This window comes from Spinacia oleracea, chromosome 1 (assembly GCF_020520425.1).
Source record: "Spinacia oleracea cultivar Varoflay chromosome 1, BTI_SOV_V1, whole genome shotgun sequence".
NCBI lineage: Eukaryota > Viridiplantae > Streptophyta > Magnoliopsida > Caryophyllales > Amaranthaceae > Spinacia > Spinacia oleracea.
The window spans coordinates 55,719,714-55,739,271 of record NC_079487.1 but is presented as its reverse complement, the minus strand read 5'-3'; the positions used below and the strand labels follow the sequence as shown (position 1 = coordinate 55,739,271).

Below are 19,558 nucleotides of genomic sequence, written 5' to 3'. Positions count from 1 at the left end.
GTCGCACATTGTGCGTGGCAAAAGATCTCGATGCAAATGACTAAAAGTTATTTGCATCGCACTAAATGACCCTTATTTGCGTCGCACATTAAGCAAATGTGCGTGGCAAATGACTTTTCAGGCACCATGTTGAAAAGTCATTTGCCACGCACATTAGCTTAAAGTGCGTGGCAAATGACTTTCAGGCGCCAAAAAAAATTCATTTGCCACGCACAATAGCTTAATGTGCGACGCAAATGACAATTTGAGCGCCAAAAAATTAAGTCATTTGCCTCGCACAATAGCTTTATGTGCGACGCAAATGACATTTTTGGCGCCAAAAAATTAAGTCATTTGCCTCGCACATTAAGCTAGCATGCGTGGCAAATGACTTATTTTTTGTTTTTTTTTAAATTGGTTTTTTAATATTTTATTGGAAATTCCAACATGATCGTCTTTGAAAGTAGACGCTTCCCAATACCGGGAATACATTTATAAATAATACCTGTCACAATAGCTTACAACGTAATTAACGTTCCCAATAAAAGGCAATTAAATTCGTCATAAATCAACCAACATGTTACAACAAACATAAAATTACTACAACAAAGGTATCTAGCTAGAGATCGAGTTCATATTACAAATTAAGCTAAAAGTCGACAATGTTCATGAAGTATTACATGTCCTTAAGAAAGTATTACAAATTAAACTAAACAACTTAAGGAATGTTTTCAAACTTTAAAAGAAATATTGCAAATTAAGCTAAAAGTCGACTCGTACTTATTGCACGCATCGCATGCACTACATCTTGATCCAGGGATGAAAAACTCAGGCATGCCCAACGACTAACAAATGCGCTATTAAAAAAAATAAATTAAATAAAAGGGGGCATATTAAAAAAATAAAATTAAATAAAAGGGGGCATATTAAATCAATTAAGAGTACGTTATTACAAGATAAGTGAACTAAGATGCTATTTGTATACAAAGAAAACATCAGGAAAAAAACAGCATAAGACGTACTCCCTTCGAACATAGAAAATTTTCTATATTCCTTTATGGGATACGACTTAATAAATGTTTAATGATAGAAAACCACCTAGAAGAAAGCCTCAAGAGGCACCTGCAGCAACACTTCTAATTGTCTTAAGATCAAAGATTTCAATCCAGTAGCCATCAGGATCCTTTATGAATGTAATTCCTTTCATTTTACCTACAAATGAGGAACCTTCTTTTTATTCAAAATATAATAAATAGTAACTCCTAATGTAGAAGCACCCTTGAACATTCATATCAAATTTTATCATTAGAAAAATACCAATCAATCCTAACAAATAGTCGTAACTGGACACTCATACAATCATACATTATAGGTTGCTAATCAAGGTGACCCATTTTTATCACAAATCTCAACCCATTGCAGACTTGCAGTCAGTTTCCCAAAGAAAAAACTCACAAGATATATATCCAATAAATTATCACAAACACAAGCTCATTGAATCAAATTCATAAACTCTCAAAATTCCTTGATAAATCCATAAATCAAAACTAAAAGAACTCATATGCATAAAGAAATAGTTTGACAAAAATAGAACTGTCTAACTATTTCAAATTCGAATAGTTGCTTTATACTCAACATATAGCCATAAGATCAATCTCTACCAGAAGTCCAGAATAGCACCTTGGAGTGCTGCGACAAACACTTGAGGCTAGATTATCAAAATATGGACGAGCTAACTACCTGTTCCAAGTACTGTTCCAAGTACTCCTGGGGGAACTTGATGCATCGAATAGCAGCTTGGAGTGCTGTAACAAAGTCCTTCTCGTGATCAGATCCAAAACCTGTGGAAATCAGATAAAATTTGCCGTTAAAGATGTCATTTTCCGGTTTTCATTTCTAAAAGAACGACAAATTTCTAGGCTTTATTCTTTTATAAGTTCAGACGAGTTCTGATATGGAAAAACTTTTCCTGTACCAGACTGGGCTTGCTGAATAACATCAAGACCCTTGCAGAATGGGACTATTCCCCTCTGTTGAATAGCAGAAGGTTTCTCGAAACCTGATAACGTACAGAGTTCCATTTTCAAATAACTAAAACAAAAACAATAAAAAAGAATGTAGGATTGAAATTTACCATAAGCATAGATTCCTCTAAGAAGATTCTCTACCAAACCCATTTTATCGAAGCTTTCATAAACCTCGTCATATGAAGTGAAGAAATCACTTCCTTCCTCAGAAAGCCTTCATTGTCATGGAGTAAATGAAAATCAGTGATAAAACAATAAAACTTTCACAGATTATGTATTACAGCAAACTAGTCAACTTACAATTCACTCATTTTGCTGTCATACTGGCGAGCATCATACTGGGAACCTTCAGGTGCAACTCCTGCCATGACTGCATTGATCAAACAACCATTAGAATCTACAAAAACCCAAACTCTTTGAACGCAATAAGATAGATTTTTGGACAAAACCAGAACGAGAAAATCTATTTATTTCAATTGAAAATCATCCATAAGAGACCACAAAAATGAAAAATCAATGCTTTCCTAAAATACAGAACCAATGCTTTACCACGAGACCACAAAAATCAATGAATTGAAACAGTGCCAAAAAAAAGCTATCTATGTTTCGCATCTGCACAAATCTAGGGTAATTTTACGGAAACAAGTTACATGTTTCGGTACGATTCGATCTTTCGGGCCTAAACAATCACCATGTGCTAATAAATATTATGGAATATCTAATTACATGATAGAACTCTCTAATATAGTTAATTATTTAGGCAAACAATATAGAATACACAAACCAACACATCTATGAAATCAATCATAAACTACACGCATGAGAGTACCTAACACCATACATAAAACTACAAGCAAACTCTCTCTAAGCTTCATAGATTTATTGGTGCTCGGTTATACTAGAATTGATCTCATGTGGATTAACAAGACAAATAAAGATCACAGAATTCACTTTTTTAGTACAACGAGTTTATATGGCCTCACAAGTCTGTATACATCCTATGTATAACCTCAAATTACATCGAAACAGTAATTCTAGGTTTCCAACAGGCTGAACAATATGGAATTCTTGAACTACCAACAAGAAACCACACCATAAAGCATATGCGAACAAGGTATGCAAAATAAATTATTATTAGTGTGATTGATGACCATATCAATGTTTGTCAGGAACAGAAAAACGATTGAGATCAGCTAATTGACAAATCCATGAATAAAGAGTCGACTTCACAAACAGAGAGATAAAAAAACCCGAATACCATCGACACCCAGTTAACTAACTCACTATTCATTCACTGATATATTCCATTTTTCATGTGATACTTCTCAATATTTATTAGTCTACTCGAGCTAGATACAAGAATGGGAATTCCACAATACTTCTTATAAACAACTAGCTTGCCATTTAATTATCTCTAATGCTGAAAAGTGGGCAAAAAGGCAGACTTATTCCTCACAATTGATACATTTAAACACAACTCTTAGTGGATATATCAACGAAATTCTAAAGCAAAACTCATACCTTCTCCTCTGACGTTACTGTCAACTGGACCATAATCGGGTATGATAATCAAGTGAATGCTGCAAAGCCACAGAAAACAACGAAAGACAAATTGCCCTATAGAAATCAGAAATTAATTAACAAAAATTAAATTCCTAGTCCTAAATTGCCCTAAATTCAATCAAACAACAATGTAAACCTAAAATTCCCAATCATACTATCTTAGTTAACCAGTGCACACTTAACCAATTAAACACGTACATCACAAAAGGAGAAGCAAATCAAACAACAATGAAATCACAAGCTAATTAATCAAATCAAGCAACAATTAAATTACTGAAATCAAATTTCCAAATTTTATTTAAATTTTACTTAATTACCTTGAAATCCTGAGAAATTTCACGGACAATATGCTGGAATGGGAGCTCGCAGATGAAGAGGACACTTGCAGATTTCACTGTTTCGAAAACCCAGCTATATCCCTCTTTCTCTCCCCACTTTTCTGCAATTTGAAGGCATGTACCGGTGTAACTCGGGACCAACTCAGTCTGAGTCGACTCAACAGAATGCCCCAAAACTCAGCCCCACTTCTACCGCACCCAAGATGAGTCGTCGCCGATTCATCCAACTCAGAGCTGGAGTTTTCAGAGAACGCGGCTTGAAATCTGGCTGAAGAAGTCATCGCTTTCAGATCTGGGTTTGCCTCCTTCGTATTCGCTAAGCTTGAATTTTAAAACAAATATGAGAGATTGGGATGATTTGGTGAGAGGAGACTTTGAAGGGAAAGCTCGATATTGATTTTGAAGGAGAGATCAACAGAGAAGCTTTGGAGTTTCAACAATGGAGATCTGGAAAATACGAGAGAGAAAGAGTTGTACAGGGGAGGCAGGATATGTATGAGAGAATAGGAGAGAAAGGGAATATGAGCAGGTAGACTGCGTCGCACCAAATAAAACAAAAGGAAAAGGTAATAATTAAATTTTAGAAACCGAAATTATCGTACATTCTTAGGTGGACACGCAGTGCATCGCAGATTTGTAAATCTGCGACGCACTTGATTGAGTCATTTGCCTCGCAGCTTTGTTAATCTGCGATGCAAATGACTCTGGGGGGCATCCTAGAGTCATTTGCCTCGCAGTTTAACAAAGCTGCGACGCAAATGAGTAAATTTTATGCTAAAATTTGTTATTTGCATCACATGTTCAGAATGGCGTGGCAAATGCGGGGATGCAAATAAGCCTTTTTCCACTAGTGAGTGGGAGCTTTTAGTCATTAAACTCATGATTAGGTCTTTTTTCCTTTAAGGTTAAAACAACTCGATTAGAACTAATAAGGTTGAATAATTTGTAGATTGTTGGAACCCTTGATTAGTTGCTGCAAATGTTTATGTGATGCATGATATTCTACTAACCTGCTATGTGGGCCATTCATTGATAAATGATTGGGTGAATGGTATATTATAAATGTATTGTTTTGCAGGTTATGGAAAGTGACTAGTATGGCCCAAATAGGATAGAAATATGGTCTGCGTACCATTAATTGGAATGGAAAATTGGTCTTATGCACCAAAGTTTTTAATTTTAAATATGGTCTGCGTACCATCAAATAGTTGGAATTAGTTTCAATTATAGCTTATCCTTTTTGAAGAAAATGGCGCCTCCCATGGTGAAATTCAAGACGAAGTTTCCAATCCATTTTCAAGGCGGAGTTTGAAGTTGAAGCTTCAAGACGAAGTCGGGAAATACTAGATCACATTTATATCTTATGCATTCTTTAAGTTATTTATTGCTTTAAATATGTTTTAATTATGCATGAGATTGTGGCTTGATTATGTTGCATGATTATGGATTTTAGTTCACTTAAAATCTAACCAACATTGTAAGAGCCTTAAGTTCCAAACTTTAAAAATTGAGTTAAAAGTTTCCATTCCAAAATAACACTTACTTGGATAACCTTTACATCAATCTAAGTAATAGTTTTTTTCCATATCGAGGTGTTACTTGTTGGATTCTAAAGGGGTAAAACTCAACGATATAAGTAAGGAGTTCATTTATGTCGTGGTAAATGGGATAGGTTTACCTAATAAATTCTTAGACGTACCTATCAACCAAGATTAGTTTCTAGACTATTAGAAAAGGATTTGCTTACCTAAAATATTTTAGAATTAAGTCAAAATACATAATGTGCTTAATTCTTCAATGATTTAAGGATCTTGGATTCATTTTATTCACACCTGACGGAACAAAAACTCGAATAAAATTCTTAATAAATATTGAATCATGCATGTATGCTAGAATTTAAGTTTATTAGAGAAATTATTAATGGTTATTCATTTTTTCATTCTTTTTCAATTGTAGTTTTAATTATGGTAAACAACAATTCATTCAACATCCGTCAATTCTCGAAAAGGAGAAGTTGAGAAGGAAAAACTTCCTTGACTGGCAAAGGAACTTGCAAATAGTTCTTATGCAGGAAGAAAAGGAGTATGTCCTGGAAGAGGCGATGCCCGAAGCCGCGGGCGAAGGGGTCACTCAGGCAGCCCTCAATCGTTGGATTGATGCCAAAAAGGATGTAAAATGTGTAATGCTTGCAACCATGAGTGCTGATCTACAGAAAACGTTCATCATCTCAGATGCTTTCACAATCATCAGTGAGTGAAAGAACATGTTCCAAGATCTAGCTCGAGTCGAAAGATTCGAGACTCATAGGCAAATTCTTGACACCAAGCTCAAGAAGGGCGAGCCCGTAAGTCCACATGTTCTCAAGATGATTGGATTAATTGATAATATGAGTCGGCTGGATCAGTAGTTCTCTCAAGAAATGGCTTTAGACACCATCCTCTACTCTCTTTATAGCGGGTATGATCAGTTCAAGCTGAACTACAACATGAATAGTCTGGAAAAAACGCTCACTGAGCTTCACGGTATGCTAAAGGCCGCTGAAAAGACGCTCAAAAGTGATAAGAAAGATGTGCTTATGGTGCGTGGGGGCAAGTTCAAGAAGTCTGGCAAGAAGAGGAATGCTAAGAAAGGACGCAAGAAAGCTAGCCCAACTAAGCAAACTGGCGGCACCAAGTCTGAAAAGAAGAAGGTGAGCCAACCCACTTCTGAGTCTGAATGCTTCTACTGTAAGAATAAGGGGCATTGGAAGAGAGATTGCTTGAATCTAAAGGAAGATCGGAAGAACGGAACTGTTGTTCCATCTTCAGGTATTTTCGTTATAGACTGTATACTTGCAAATTCAACTTCTTAGGTATTAGATACAGGTTGTGGCTCACACTTATGTTCCAATTAACAAGGACTAAGAAGAAGTAGAAGGTTAAGCAAGGGTGAAGTCGACCTATGAGTGGGAAATGGAGCAAGGATTGCTGCATTAGCTGTAGGAACTTATTATTTGTCGTTGCCCTCTGGGCTAGTTTTGGAACTGGAAGAGTGTTTCCATGTTCCACGTCTTACTAAAAACATCATTTATGTTTCTTGCTTAGATGCTAAGGGATTTAGCTTTTTAATAAAAGACAATAGTTGATCATTTTATTTTAAAGAGATGTTTTATGGATCTGCTAAATTAGTCAATGGACTTTATATATTAGATCACGACAAACAAGTTCATAACATAAATTCCAAAAAGGCGAAAAAGAATGATTCAGATCTCACCTATTTGTGGCATTGTCGATTAGGCATATTAACATAAAACACATAGAAAAACTTTAAAAGGGGGGAATTCTAGAACCATTTGACTTAGAGGATTATGGTAAATGAGAATCATGCTTACTTGGAAAAATGACAAAGAAACCTTTCTCTAAATTTGGAGAAAGAGCAACTGATCTATTGGGTTTAATCCATACAGATGTATGTTGACCAATGAGTTCAAATGCTAGGGGTGGTTTCAGCTACTTTATCACTTTCAATGATGACTTCAGTAAATATGGTTATGTCTACCTAATGAAGCATAAGTCTGAATCCTTTGACAAATTCAAGGAACTTCAGAGTGAAGTAGAGAATTAATTAGGCAAGAAGATTAAAGCACTACGGTCTGTTAAAGGTGGCGAATATCTGAGCTATGAATATGATGACCATCTGAAAGATTGTGGAACTTGTCATAATTGACTCCTCCTAGAACACCTCAATGGAACGGTGTGTCAAAACGGAGGAACAGGACCTTATTAGACATGGTTCGATCAATGATGGGTCAGGCCGAACTTCCAATAGAATTTTGGGGACATGAACTAAACATAGCCGCACTCACACTAAATAGAGCTCCGTCTAAAGCTGTCAAAAAGACTCCATATGAGTTATGGTTTGGAAAGCCTCCAAATGTGTCTTTTCTTAAGATTTGGGGTTGTGAAGTATACGTCAAACGATTAATTTTAGACAAATTTCAACCTAAATCTGACAAATATATCCTTGTGGGCTAATCAAAGGAAAGAAAGGGGTATTACTTCTACAATACATCTGAGAACAAGGTGTTTGTTGCTCGAGATGGTATCTTTTTGGAAAGAGATCACATTTCCAAAATGACAAGTGGGAGAAAAGTAGACCTCGAAGAAATTCAAGTCGAACAACAAACTCTAGTGAATGCTCAAGATGACATTCAGGTTGAACCTCAGAGATCTTTAGAAGTATCTGGTGAGAATCAAGAACCAACTAGAAATGTAACCCCGCGTAGATTGCAGAGATATAGGTCTCAACCGAAAAGGTACTTAGGTATTTTGACGAACGAGAGCCATGAAATTCTATTGCTGGAAAGCGATGAACCTGCGACTTACAAACAAGCTATGACGAGCCTTAGCTCCAAGCAGTGGCAAGAAGCCATGCAATCTGAATTAGACTCCATGTCTGAAAACCAATTTTGGGAATTGGTCGATTTGCCAGATGGCTACCAAGCCATAGGAAGAAAATGGGTTTTCAAACTGAAAAAGGACAAGGATAGGAAACTAGAAGTTTTAAAAGCTAGATTGGTTGCAAAAGGATACAAGCAAGTCCACGGTATGGATTATGATGAAACCTTTTCACCACTTACAATGCTAAAGACATATATTTCATGCGGAAAAACCATAAAGCCAGGAATCCAAATTAATTTCCACATAGTCAATTAGCATAATATAGGATACATACATGTGACGCGTGCCTTCCCTAGCTTCTCCAGAACCGAACAAGAACAAGTTTAGCACTCCAAATGTCGCCCCTCCGTAGATAGTCCACAGCACATTCGGATCCACCTTAGATTCAATTAACTAGAATTTTATCTAACGTTTTATGTTATTCGAAAGCTTAATTATATTTTAGCCAGATTATTAAATTATTCCTTAAACTTAAACTATATGAATACTTATTGATTGTAATGTATAAATTGTAATTATGAATCACCTATTTATAGGGAGGATATATCGTACTTAGATTTCCAGTAGGATTCAATTTAGTAATTCAATTAGAATTCTAGTTAAATTAATCTATTAGAATTTAATGCTTAATCAAACATATAATTCTTGTGGATTTAGGAAAAGAATTAATCGAACAATCCTAAACGACTAAGGGTTCGTAGCATTACACAAACCATACACACGCAGCCCATAAGGCCACGGTGCGCGGCTCGGCCCAAGCAGGCTGGCAGCACGTGGCCCATCGTGGGCGCTGCCGCTGGCCTTGCTCGCTTTACTCGTCTGCGCCTGCCTTGCTTGGTGCTCGGCTGGGCCTGCCTTGCTCGGCTGGGCCTGCTACCCTTGCTGCTCGATGCGCGGGCTTCTCTAGGCGCGGGCCTGGTTTCGTGTTGGGCCTTGCATCTAGCAAGCTCGTCCGACGATTATTTCGTACGTCGCGCTTCCTATTCGTTTTCCGATTCCGGAATTCATTTCCGATTCGAACAATATTTAACATTTTGGATTCGAACAAATATTTAATATTTCCGATTCCGGAATTTATTTTCGATTCCGACAATATTTCTATTTCCAATAATATTTTCCGATACGTACCATGCTTCCATTTCCGGCAACATATACGACTTGGATAATATTTATATTTCCGTTACGATCCATATTTCCGTTTCCGGCAATATCATCGTTTCAGGAGTAGTCATATTTTGAATTTGACGATTTCAGCTCCCACTGGAACCTAGATCCGTCGATTCCGAATATTCATAAATAGAGTATTTAATTCACTTAAATACTTGATCCGTTCACGTACTATTTGTGTGACCCTACGGGTTTAGTCAAGAGTAGGATGTGGATTAATATTATTAATTCCACTCGAACTGAAGCGGCCTCTAGCTAGGCATTCAGCTCACTTGATCTCACTGAATTATTAACTTGCATATTTAATTAATACCGAACCGCATTTATTAGACTTAACATTGAATGCATACTTAGACCAAGGGCATTATTTCCTTCAGTCTCCCACTTGTCCTTAGGGACAAGTGTGCATTTCCTAAATTCTTTGTCGCTTGATGCTTGCTCATGAACATAAGGTAAGAGTAATCATCCTTATTATGTCCAGAGGTATTTCTCGGTTTCAGAGTTCAACTGATCAAATAAACAGATAATCATAGCCTATGATTCATCTGAGCACGGCCATGCATTTTACAGTTTCTAGCTCTTCGGGTGGCCTTGTACAACTTTCAGCATATCATCCCGATTTATGGGAGGACAATCCCAAACTTGTGATCTTGAGATTAGACTTCGTTTGATAGGTGATTACCTGAGCTTTGCCGTTATAGCCTCCTTTTACAGTGCGACGGTTGACAACGTCAAAGTAACCATTTCTCAAACAAGTAATCTCAAATTACTCAGGTATTGAGGAATAGTGTCTAATATTGTAATGAAATTTAATTATGACAGATTGTCATCTCTTACAGTAAAGTTTCATAGGTCTGTCTGATACTAGTCTTCTCAAAGAAAGTATTTATGCAAATGATTGCGACATTGCCATGTCCACATAGTTCAAGAAACAGAACTACTAGTCATCTTACATTCTAGTCGTCTAACGTTTTATATGCGTCCATCTTTATAGAAAACTACAACCAGGGACCATTTTCAAATTTTAACATTCAAGTTCACTTGATAGACATTTCTTAGTCACAGGACTGGTCCTGACAGTCTATCTTGAATATATCGTCAAATTGAAGGGACTCATCATTTAATAAACCACAAATTAAATGGAAAATAAATTCTATTCATTTATATGAATGGTTAACCAATAACGTTTTACAAAGTATTAAACTCTATAACTTTAAAACATTTATTAAGGACATCAAAGCCATTCTCCAACATGCTTGATTCCCATAGCTGCAGTGTGCGAGTTGTGCTTCGCTTGCGGCAGAGGTTTAGTTAATGGATCTGAGATGTTGTCGTCAGTTCCAATCTTGCTTATCTCGACTTCTTTTCTTTCAACGAACTCTCGTAGAAGGTGAAATCTACGAAGTACATGCTTGACTCTTTGGTGGTGTCTAGGCTCCTTTGCCTGTGCAATAGCTCCATTATTGTCACAATATAGAGATATTGGTCCTTTAGTGGAGGGGACTACACCAAGTTCTCCTATGGACTTCCTTAGCCAAATAGCTTCCTTTGCTGCTTCATGTGCAACAATGTACTCCGCTTTAGTTGTAGAATCCGCAATGGTGCTATGTTTAGCACTTTTCCAGCTTACTGCACCTCCGTTGAGGCAGAAGACATACCCAGACTGTGATCTGAAATCATCCTTGTCGGTTTGGAAACTTGCGTCCGTATAGCCTTTACTAATTAATTCATCATCTCCACCATAGACCATGAAATCATCTTTGTGCCTTTTCAGGTACTTCAGAATATTCTTGGCAGCAGTCCAATGTGCCTCTCCTAGGTCTGACTGGTATCTGCCCGTAGGACTGAGTGCGTACGCAACATCCGGGCGTGTACATATCATAGCATACATTATTTAACCAATCAATGATGCATATGGAATCCCACTCATTCGTCTACGCTCATCCAGTGTTTTTGGGCACTGGGTCTTGCTTAGAGTCATTCCATGAGACATGGGTAGGCAACCTCGCTTGGAGTCTGCCATATTGAACCTTTCAAGCACCTTATTGATATAAGTGCTTTGACTAAGTCCAATCATCCTTTTAGATCTATCTCTGTAAATCTTGATGCCCAGTATGTACTATGCTTCTCCTAGATCCTTCATCGAAAAACATTTCCCAAGACAAATCTTGACAGAGTTCAACATAGGAATGTCATTTACGATAAGTAATATGTCGTCGACATATAATACTAGAAAAGCAATTTTGCTCCTACTGACCTTCTTGTATACACAAGATTTGTCTGCGTTCTTGACGAAGCCAAAGTCACTGACTGCTTCATCAAAACGTATATTCCAGCTCCTTGATGCTTGCTTCAATCCGTAAATTGATTTCTTAAGCTTGCAAACCTTTTTAGCATTCTTTGGATCCTCAAAACCCTCTGTTTGTGTCATAAACACAGTTTATGTTAAAACGCCGTTTAAGAAAGCGGTTTTGACATCCATCTGTCATATTTCATAATTGTAATATGCAGCGATTGCTAACATTATCCGAATAGACTTTAGCATTGCAACTGGTGAAAATGTTTTATCGTAATCCACGCCGTGGACTTGCCAGTAACCTTTCGCAACCAATCTATCTTTGAAAACTTCTAGTTTCCCATCCTTGTCCTTTTTCAGTTTGAAAACCCATTTGCTTCCTATGGCTTGGTAGCCATCTGGAAAATCGACCAAATCCCAAACTTGGTTTTCAGACATAGAGTCTAATTCATATTTCATGGCTTCTTGCCATTGCTTGGAGCTAGGGCTCATCATAGCTTGTTCGTAAGTTGCAGGTTCATCGCTTCCCAGCAATAGAACTTCATGGCTCTCGTTCGTCAAAATACCTAAGTACCTTTCCGGTTGAGTCCTATATCTCTTCAATCTACGCGGGGTTACATTTCTAGTTGGTTCTTGAGCATTCTCACCAGATACTTCTAAAGATCTCTGAGTTTCAACCTGAATGTCATCTTGAGCATTCTCTAGAGTTTGTTGTTCGACTCGAATTTCTTCGAGGTCTACTTTTCTCCCACTTGTCATTTTGGAAATGTGATCTCTTTCCAAAAAGATACCATCTCGAGCAACAAATACCTTGTTCTCAGATGTAATGTAGAAGTAATACCCTTTGTTTCCTTTGGATAGCCCACAAGGATACATTTGTCAGATTTTGGTTGAAGTTTGTCTGAAATTAATCGTTTGACGTATACTTCACAACCCCAAATCTTAAGAAAAGACACATTTGGAGGCTTTCCAAACCATAACTCATATGGAGTCTTTTCGACAGCTTTAGACGGAGCTCTATTTAGTGTTAGTGCAGCTGTGTTAAATGCATGTCCCCAAAATTCTATTGGAATTTCAGCCTGACCCATCATTGATCAAAACATGTCTATCAAGGTTCTGTTCCTCCGTTCTAACACACCGTTCCATTAAGGTGTTCCTGGAGGAGTCAATTCTGATAGAATTTCACATTCTTTCAGATGGTCATCAAATTCATAGCTCAGATATTCACCGCCTCTATCAGACCGCAGTGCTTTAATCTTCTTGCCTAACTGATTCTCTACTTCATTCTGAAATTCCTTGAATTTTTCAAAGGATTCAAACTTATGCTTCATTAGGTAGACATAACCATATCTACTGAAGTCATTAGTGAAAGTGGTAAAGTAGCTGAAACCAGCTCTAGCATTTGTACTCATTGGTCCACATACATCTGTATGGATTAAGCCCAATAGTTCAGTTGCTCTTTCTCCAACTCTAGAGAAAGGTTGCTTTGTCATTTTGCCAAGTAAACATGATCCGCACTTACCATAATCCTTTAAGTCAAATGGTCCTAGAATTCCTTCCTTTTGAAGTCTTTCTATGCGCTTCATGTTAATATGACCTAATCGACAATGCCACAGATAGGTGAGATCTGAATCATTCTTTTTGGCCCTTTTGGTATTTATGTTATAAACTTGTTTGTCGTGATCTAGTAAATAAAGTTCATTGACTAATCTAGCAGATCCATAAAACATCTCTTTAAAATAAAACGAGCAACTATTGTCTTTTATTAAAAAGGAAAATCCATTAGCATCTAAGCAAGAAACAGAAATGAAGTTTTTAGTAAGACTTGGAACATGGAAACATTCTTCCAGTTCCAAAACTAGCCCAGGGGGCAACGACAAATAATAAGTTCCTACAGCTAATTCAACAATCCGTGCTCCATTTCCCAGTCGTAGGTGGACTTCACCCTTGCTTAATCTTCTACTTCTTCTTAGTCCCTGTGAATTGGAACATAAGTGTGAGCCACAACTTGTATCTAATACCCAAGAAGTTGAATTTGCAAGTATATAGTCTATAACGAAAATACCTGAAGATGGAACGGTTGTTCCGTTCTTATGATCTTCCTTAAGCTTCAAGCAATCTCTCTTCCAATGCCCCTTCTTCTTGCAGTAGAAGCATTCAGATTCAGAAGTGGGTTGGCTCACCTTCTTCTTTTCAGACTTGGTGCCGCCAGCTTGCTTAGTTGGGCTGGCCTTCTTGCCACCTTTCTTAGCATTTCTCTTCTTACCAGATTTCTTGAACTTGCCCCCACGCACCATAAGCATATCTTGCTTATCACTTTTGAGCGTCTTTTCAACGGTCTTCAGCATACCGTGAAATTCAGTGAGCGTTTTATCCAGACTATTCATACTGTAGTTCATCTTGAACTGATATACCCGCTATGAAGAGAATGGAGGATGGTATCTACAGCCATTTCCTGAGAGAACTGTTGATCCAGCCGACTCATATTCTCAATGAGTCCAATCATTTTGAGAACATGTGGACTTATGGGCTCGCCTTTCTTAAGCTTGGTCTCAAGATTTTTCCTATGGGTCTCGAATCTTTCGACTCGAGCCAGATCTTAGAACATGTTCTTTAACTCACTGATGATCGTGAAAGCATCTGAGTTGATGAACGTTTTCTGTACATCTGCACTCATGGTTGCAAGCATTAGACATTTTACATCCTTGTTGGCATCAATCCAACAATTGAGGGCTGCCTGAGTGACCCCGTCGCCAGCGGCTTTGGGCATCGCCTCTTCCAGGACATACTCCTTTTCTTCCTGCATAAGATCTATTTGCAAGTTCCTTTGCCAGTCAAGGAAGTTTTTCCCGCTCAACTTCTCCTTTTCGAGAATTGAACGGATGTTGAATGAATTGTTGTTTGCCATATATAGTTAAAACTACAATTGAAAAGAATAAACAAATAAATAACCATTCACGGTTTCTCTTGTAAACTTAAATTCTAGCATTCAGGCATAATTTTATATTTTTTTAGCATTTTATTCAAGTTATGTGTTCCGGCAGGTGTGAATAAAATGATTCCAAGATCCTTAAATTATTGAAGAATTAAGCACATTATGTATTTAGACTCAATTCTAAAATATTTTATGTAAGCAAATCCTTTGCTAATAGGCTAGAAACTACTCTTCGTTGATAGGTACGTCTAAGAACTTATTAAGTAAACCTATCTCATTTGCCATGACATAAAAGGACTCCTTACTAATATCGTTGTGTTTCACAATAACTAATATGTACTCACAATTATTTGTGTACCTTACCCATTTAGGATCAATAAGTAACACCTCGCTATGGCGGAAAACTATTACTAAGATTGATGTAAAGGTTATCCAAGTAAGTGTTATTTTGGCATGGCACCTTTTAACTCAATTTTTAAAGTTTGGAACTTAAGTCTCTTACAATGTTGGTTAGATTTTAAGTGAACTAAAATCCATAATCATGCAACATAATCAAGCCACAATCTCATGCATAATTAAAACATATTTAAAGCAATAAATAACTTAAAGAATGCATAAGATATAAATGTGATCTAGTATTTCCCGACTTCGTCTTGAAGCTTCAACTTCAAACTCCGCCTTGAAAATGGATTGGAAACTTCGTCTTGAATTTCACCATGGGAGGCGCCATTTTCTTCAAAAAGGATAAGCTATAATTGAAACTAATTCCAACTATTTGATGGTACGCAGACCATATTTAAAATTAAAAACTTTGGTGCATTAGACCAATTTTACATTCAAATTAATGGTACGTATACCATAATTTCTATCCTATTTGGGACATACTAGTCACTTTCCATAACCTGCAAAACAGTACATTTACAATATACCATTCACCCATTCATTTATCAATTAATGGCCCACATAGCAAGTTAGTAAAACATATTATGAATCACATAAATACTTGCAACAATTAATCAAGGGTTCCAATAATCTACAAATTATTCAATCCTTATTAATTCTAATCGAGTTGGTTTAACCTTAAAGGAATGTAAACCTAATCAAGAGTATAATGACTAAAATGCTCCCACTAAAACCAAGAAATTTACATGCTTTACGAATTTTAAACATAAATTGTATTTCCTAGTCCAACCGGAAACTTACAAATTTAATTAAAATTTAAAGCTCATATAAAATATTATTTAAATCCTTTATTTTATTTTTCAGTTGATTAAAATTAATTAATTTAAATTTTATCAAGGTTTTAATTTTAGTAAAATAATTAGTATATATAAATTTATAATAATTAAATTATTCAAAATTAAATTCCGAGAAAAAATTAATCACGAATTTAAATTTAAATAAAATCGTTTTCAACGAGAAAAATTAAATAAAACGGCCCTTACGTACTAAAGCGAGGCCTTAGGCCGAAGCCCAAGCCTCGCCCAAGCACAACACAGCCGAGCGCCGTGGGCTGCGTGCAGGAAGTAGCACCCAGGCCTGCGACGAGTGGCCGAGTGATGCCCATCGCTGCGAGCTGTGCTCGCTGCTCGCTGATGGCTGCCAGCGCTGGGCCCTGGGCATGCGCAGCGCATACGAGCTCCCTTGCTCGTATGTTGCTACCTTGCCTTATGCCTGGCGCTATGTTGCATTGATGCCCTTTATTGCTCAACCCCCACACGGCACACACGGCACATCACCCTTGTTGACGCGCATGCCTCGTTGCTCGTTGCCTTGTACCGCATGGGCGACGAGCTCCCTTGCTCGTCGTCGCATGCCCGCACAATGCAACACCCCTCAAGGGAAACACTTAGCTTCCATTGCTTCGTGCGTGCAACATTGGTGATCGGTTTTAAAAAAGTAATATTTTTTATACTTTAATTTAATTGACGAATTAATAAATCATAATAATTTCATTAAATTCGGGCAAAAATCGAAAATTTATTATTCAAATTAATTCCTGAATATATTTATTTTCATGGATTCAAATCTAAGTCATAAAATTTTAAAACTTTTCAATTTTAACAAATTTTATGGTGGTTTTTAATCATAGGATCCTAATTAAATTGCTAATTAATTATGAAAATCAAATCAAAATTCTAAATTATTCGAATTTCAACAAATTAATTACAATTACAAATTAGGTTGTATAATTAACAAGATTAGGCTTTAAAATTGTTAAACATATACATTAGGTCAATCATAGATTCAAGATTTACATACAAGATTCCCAAATATTTAATTTAACATCATAAAAATTATAAATTTTGCGTTCGAAAAACAAAAACCTCCGAAAAGTCATAGTTAGGCTTCGAGTTTTCGAATTCTGGGTTCGGCATCTAATCTATGATTTTAGTCAAAATTTTAAAACGTCGTTTACATGCGATATTCACTATAAAATTATACGATTCCGACCTTTATTGACTAAACTGCCGAAAATCCTGCGAACATATAATGAAATAATCGCACGAATTTGCAATTAATTACATATAACGAAATTAATCACCCCTTTAATTCATTGCAAATTTATAAAATTTAACCATGTTTACTATAATTGATTACGAATTAATTAGAGGCCCATGATACCACTGTTAGGTTATGACAAATATAAAACATATATTTCATGCGGAAAAACCATAAAGCCAGGAATCCATATTAATTGCCACATAGTCAATTAGCATAATTTAGGATACATACATGTGACGCGTGCCTTCCCTAGCTGCTCCCGAACAGAACAAGAAAAAGTTTAGGACTCCAAATGTTGCCCCTCCGTAGATAGTCCACAACACGTTCGGATCCGCCTTAGATTCAATTAACTAGAATATTATCTAAGGTTTTATGTTATTCGAAAGCTTAATTATATTTTAGAGAAATTATTAAGTTATTCCTTAAACTTAAACTATATGAATACTTATTGATTGTGATGTATAAATTGTGATTATGAATCACCTATTTATAGGGAGGAAATATCGGACTTAGATTTCCACTAGGATTCAATTTACTAATGCAATTAGAATTCTAGTTAAATTAATCTATTAGAATTTAATGCTTAATGAAACATATAATTCTTGTGGATTTAGGAAAACAATTAATCAAACAATCCTAAACGACTAAGGATTCGTAGCATTGCACAAACCACACACATGTAGCCCATAAGGCCACGGTGCGCGGCTCGGCCCAAGCAGGCTGGCAGCACGCGGCCCATCGTGAGCGTTGTTGCTGGCCTTGCTCGCTTTGCTCGGTTGGGCTTGCCTTGCTTGGTGCTCGGTTGGGCTTGCCTTGCTTGGTGCTCGGTTGGGCCTGCCTTGCTCGGCTGGGCCTGCTGCTCGTTGCGCGGCCTTCGCTAGGCGCGGGTCTGGCTTCGTGATGGGCCTTGCGTCTAACAAGCTCTTCCAACGATTATTTCGTACGTCGCGCTTCCTTTTCGTTTTCCGATTCCGAAATTCATTTCCGATTCGAACAATATTCAACATTTCCCATTCTGGAATTTATTTCCGATTCGAACAAATATTTAATATTTTTGTTTCCGGAATTTATTTCCGATTCTGACAATATTTCCGATTCCGGCAATATTTCCGTTTCCGGCAATATTTCCGATTCCGGCAATATTTCCGTTTCCGGCAATATTTCCGATTCCGGCAATATTTCTATTTCCAATAATATTTTCCGATACGTACCATGTTTCCATTTCTGGCAACATCTACGACTTGGATAATTTTTATATTTCCGTTACGATCCACATTTCCGTTTCCGGCAATATCATCGTTTCCGGAGTATTCATATTTTGCCTTTGACGATTTCAGCTCCCACTGGAACCGAGATCCGTCGATTTCGAATATTCATAAATAGAGCATTTAATTCACTTAAATACTTGATCCATTCACGTGCTATTTGTGTGACCCTACGGGTTTAGTCAAGAGTAAGCTGTGGATTAATATGATTAATTCCACTCGAACTGAAGCGGCCTCTAGCTAGGCATTCAGCTCACTTGATCTCACTGAATTATTAACTTGCATATTTATGTATTACTGAACCGCATTTATTAGACTTAGCATTGAATCATACTTGGATCAAGGACATTATTTCCTCCATGAGGATCCAAAGAATGCTAAAAAGGTATGCAAGCTTAAGAAATCCATATATGGATTGAAGCAAGCATCAATGAGCTGGAATATACGTTTTGATGAAGCATTCAGTGACTTTGGCTTCGTCAAGAACGCAGACGAATCTGGTGTATAGAAGAAAGTCAGTGGGAGAAAAACTGCTTTTGTAGTATTATATATCGAAGACATACTACTTATCGGAAATGACATTCCTATGTTGAACTCTGTCAAGATTTGGCTAGGGAAGTGTTTTTCGATAAAGGATCTAGGAGAAGCACAGTACATACTTGAGGGATGCAAGCATTAGATATTTTACATCCTTGTTGGCATCAATTCAACGATTGAGGGATGCCTAAGTGACCCCGTCGCCAGCGGCTTCGGGCATCGCCTCATCTATGACATACTCTTTTTCTGCCTTCATTAGAACTATTTTCATGTTCCTTTGTCAGCCAATGAAGTTTTTCCCGTTCAACTTCTCTTTCTCGAGAATTGACCGAATGTTCAATGAAGTGTTGTTTGCTATAATTAAAACAAAAATTGAAAAGAATAAACAAATAAACAACCATTCATACATGCTCTTAATTCATTAAATTCAAGCAAACGTGTATAATTCAAATTTACTAAGCATTTTATTCGAGTTTTATGTGTTAAGTTATGTGTGAATAAAAATGA

General features: G+C 36.9%; 1 protein-coding gene across 1 annotated transcript; it reads right to left on the bottom strand.

The window, feature by feature from the left end:
• Nucleotides 1-1,901: 1,901 nt before the first annotated feature.
• Nucleotides 1,902-2,812, bottom strand: LOC110804438 (eukaryotic initiation factor 4A-9-like). Its single transcript, XM_022010032.2, has 3 exons — nucleotides 2,307-2,812; nucleotides 2,114-2,220; nucleotides 1,902-2,038 (listed from the first exon to the last, which is right to left on the bottom strand). Exons 1-3 carry the CDS (start codon nucleotides 2,372-2,374, stop codon nucleotides 1,902-1,904), a joined length of 312 nt encoding a protein of 103 aa, XP_021865724.1. The 5' UTR covers nucleotides 2,375-2,812.
• Nucleotides 2,813-19,558: the final 16,746 nt, after the last annotated feature.

Bases quoted from the DNA above. Each gene is read 5' to 3' on its own strand.
- LOC110804438 (XM_022010032.2), bottom strand. From the start codon at position 2,374: ATGGCAGGAGTTGCACCTGAAGGTTCCCAGTATGATGCTCGCCAGTAT. The intron at 2,221-2,306 runs GTAAGTTGACTA...ATGACAATGAAG, and splicing joins GACAGCAAAATGAGTGAATT to GCTTTCTGAGGAAGGAAGTG. The intron at 2,039-2,113 runs GTAAATTTCAAT...GTACGTTATCAG, and splicing joins TAGAGGAATCTATGCTTATG to GTTTCGAGAAACCTTCTGCT.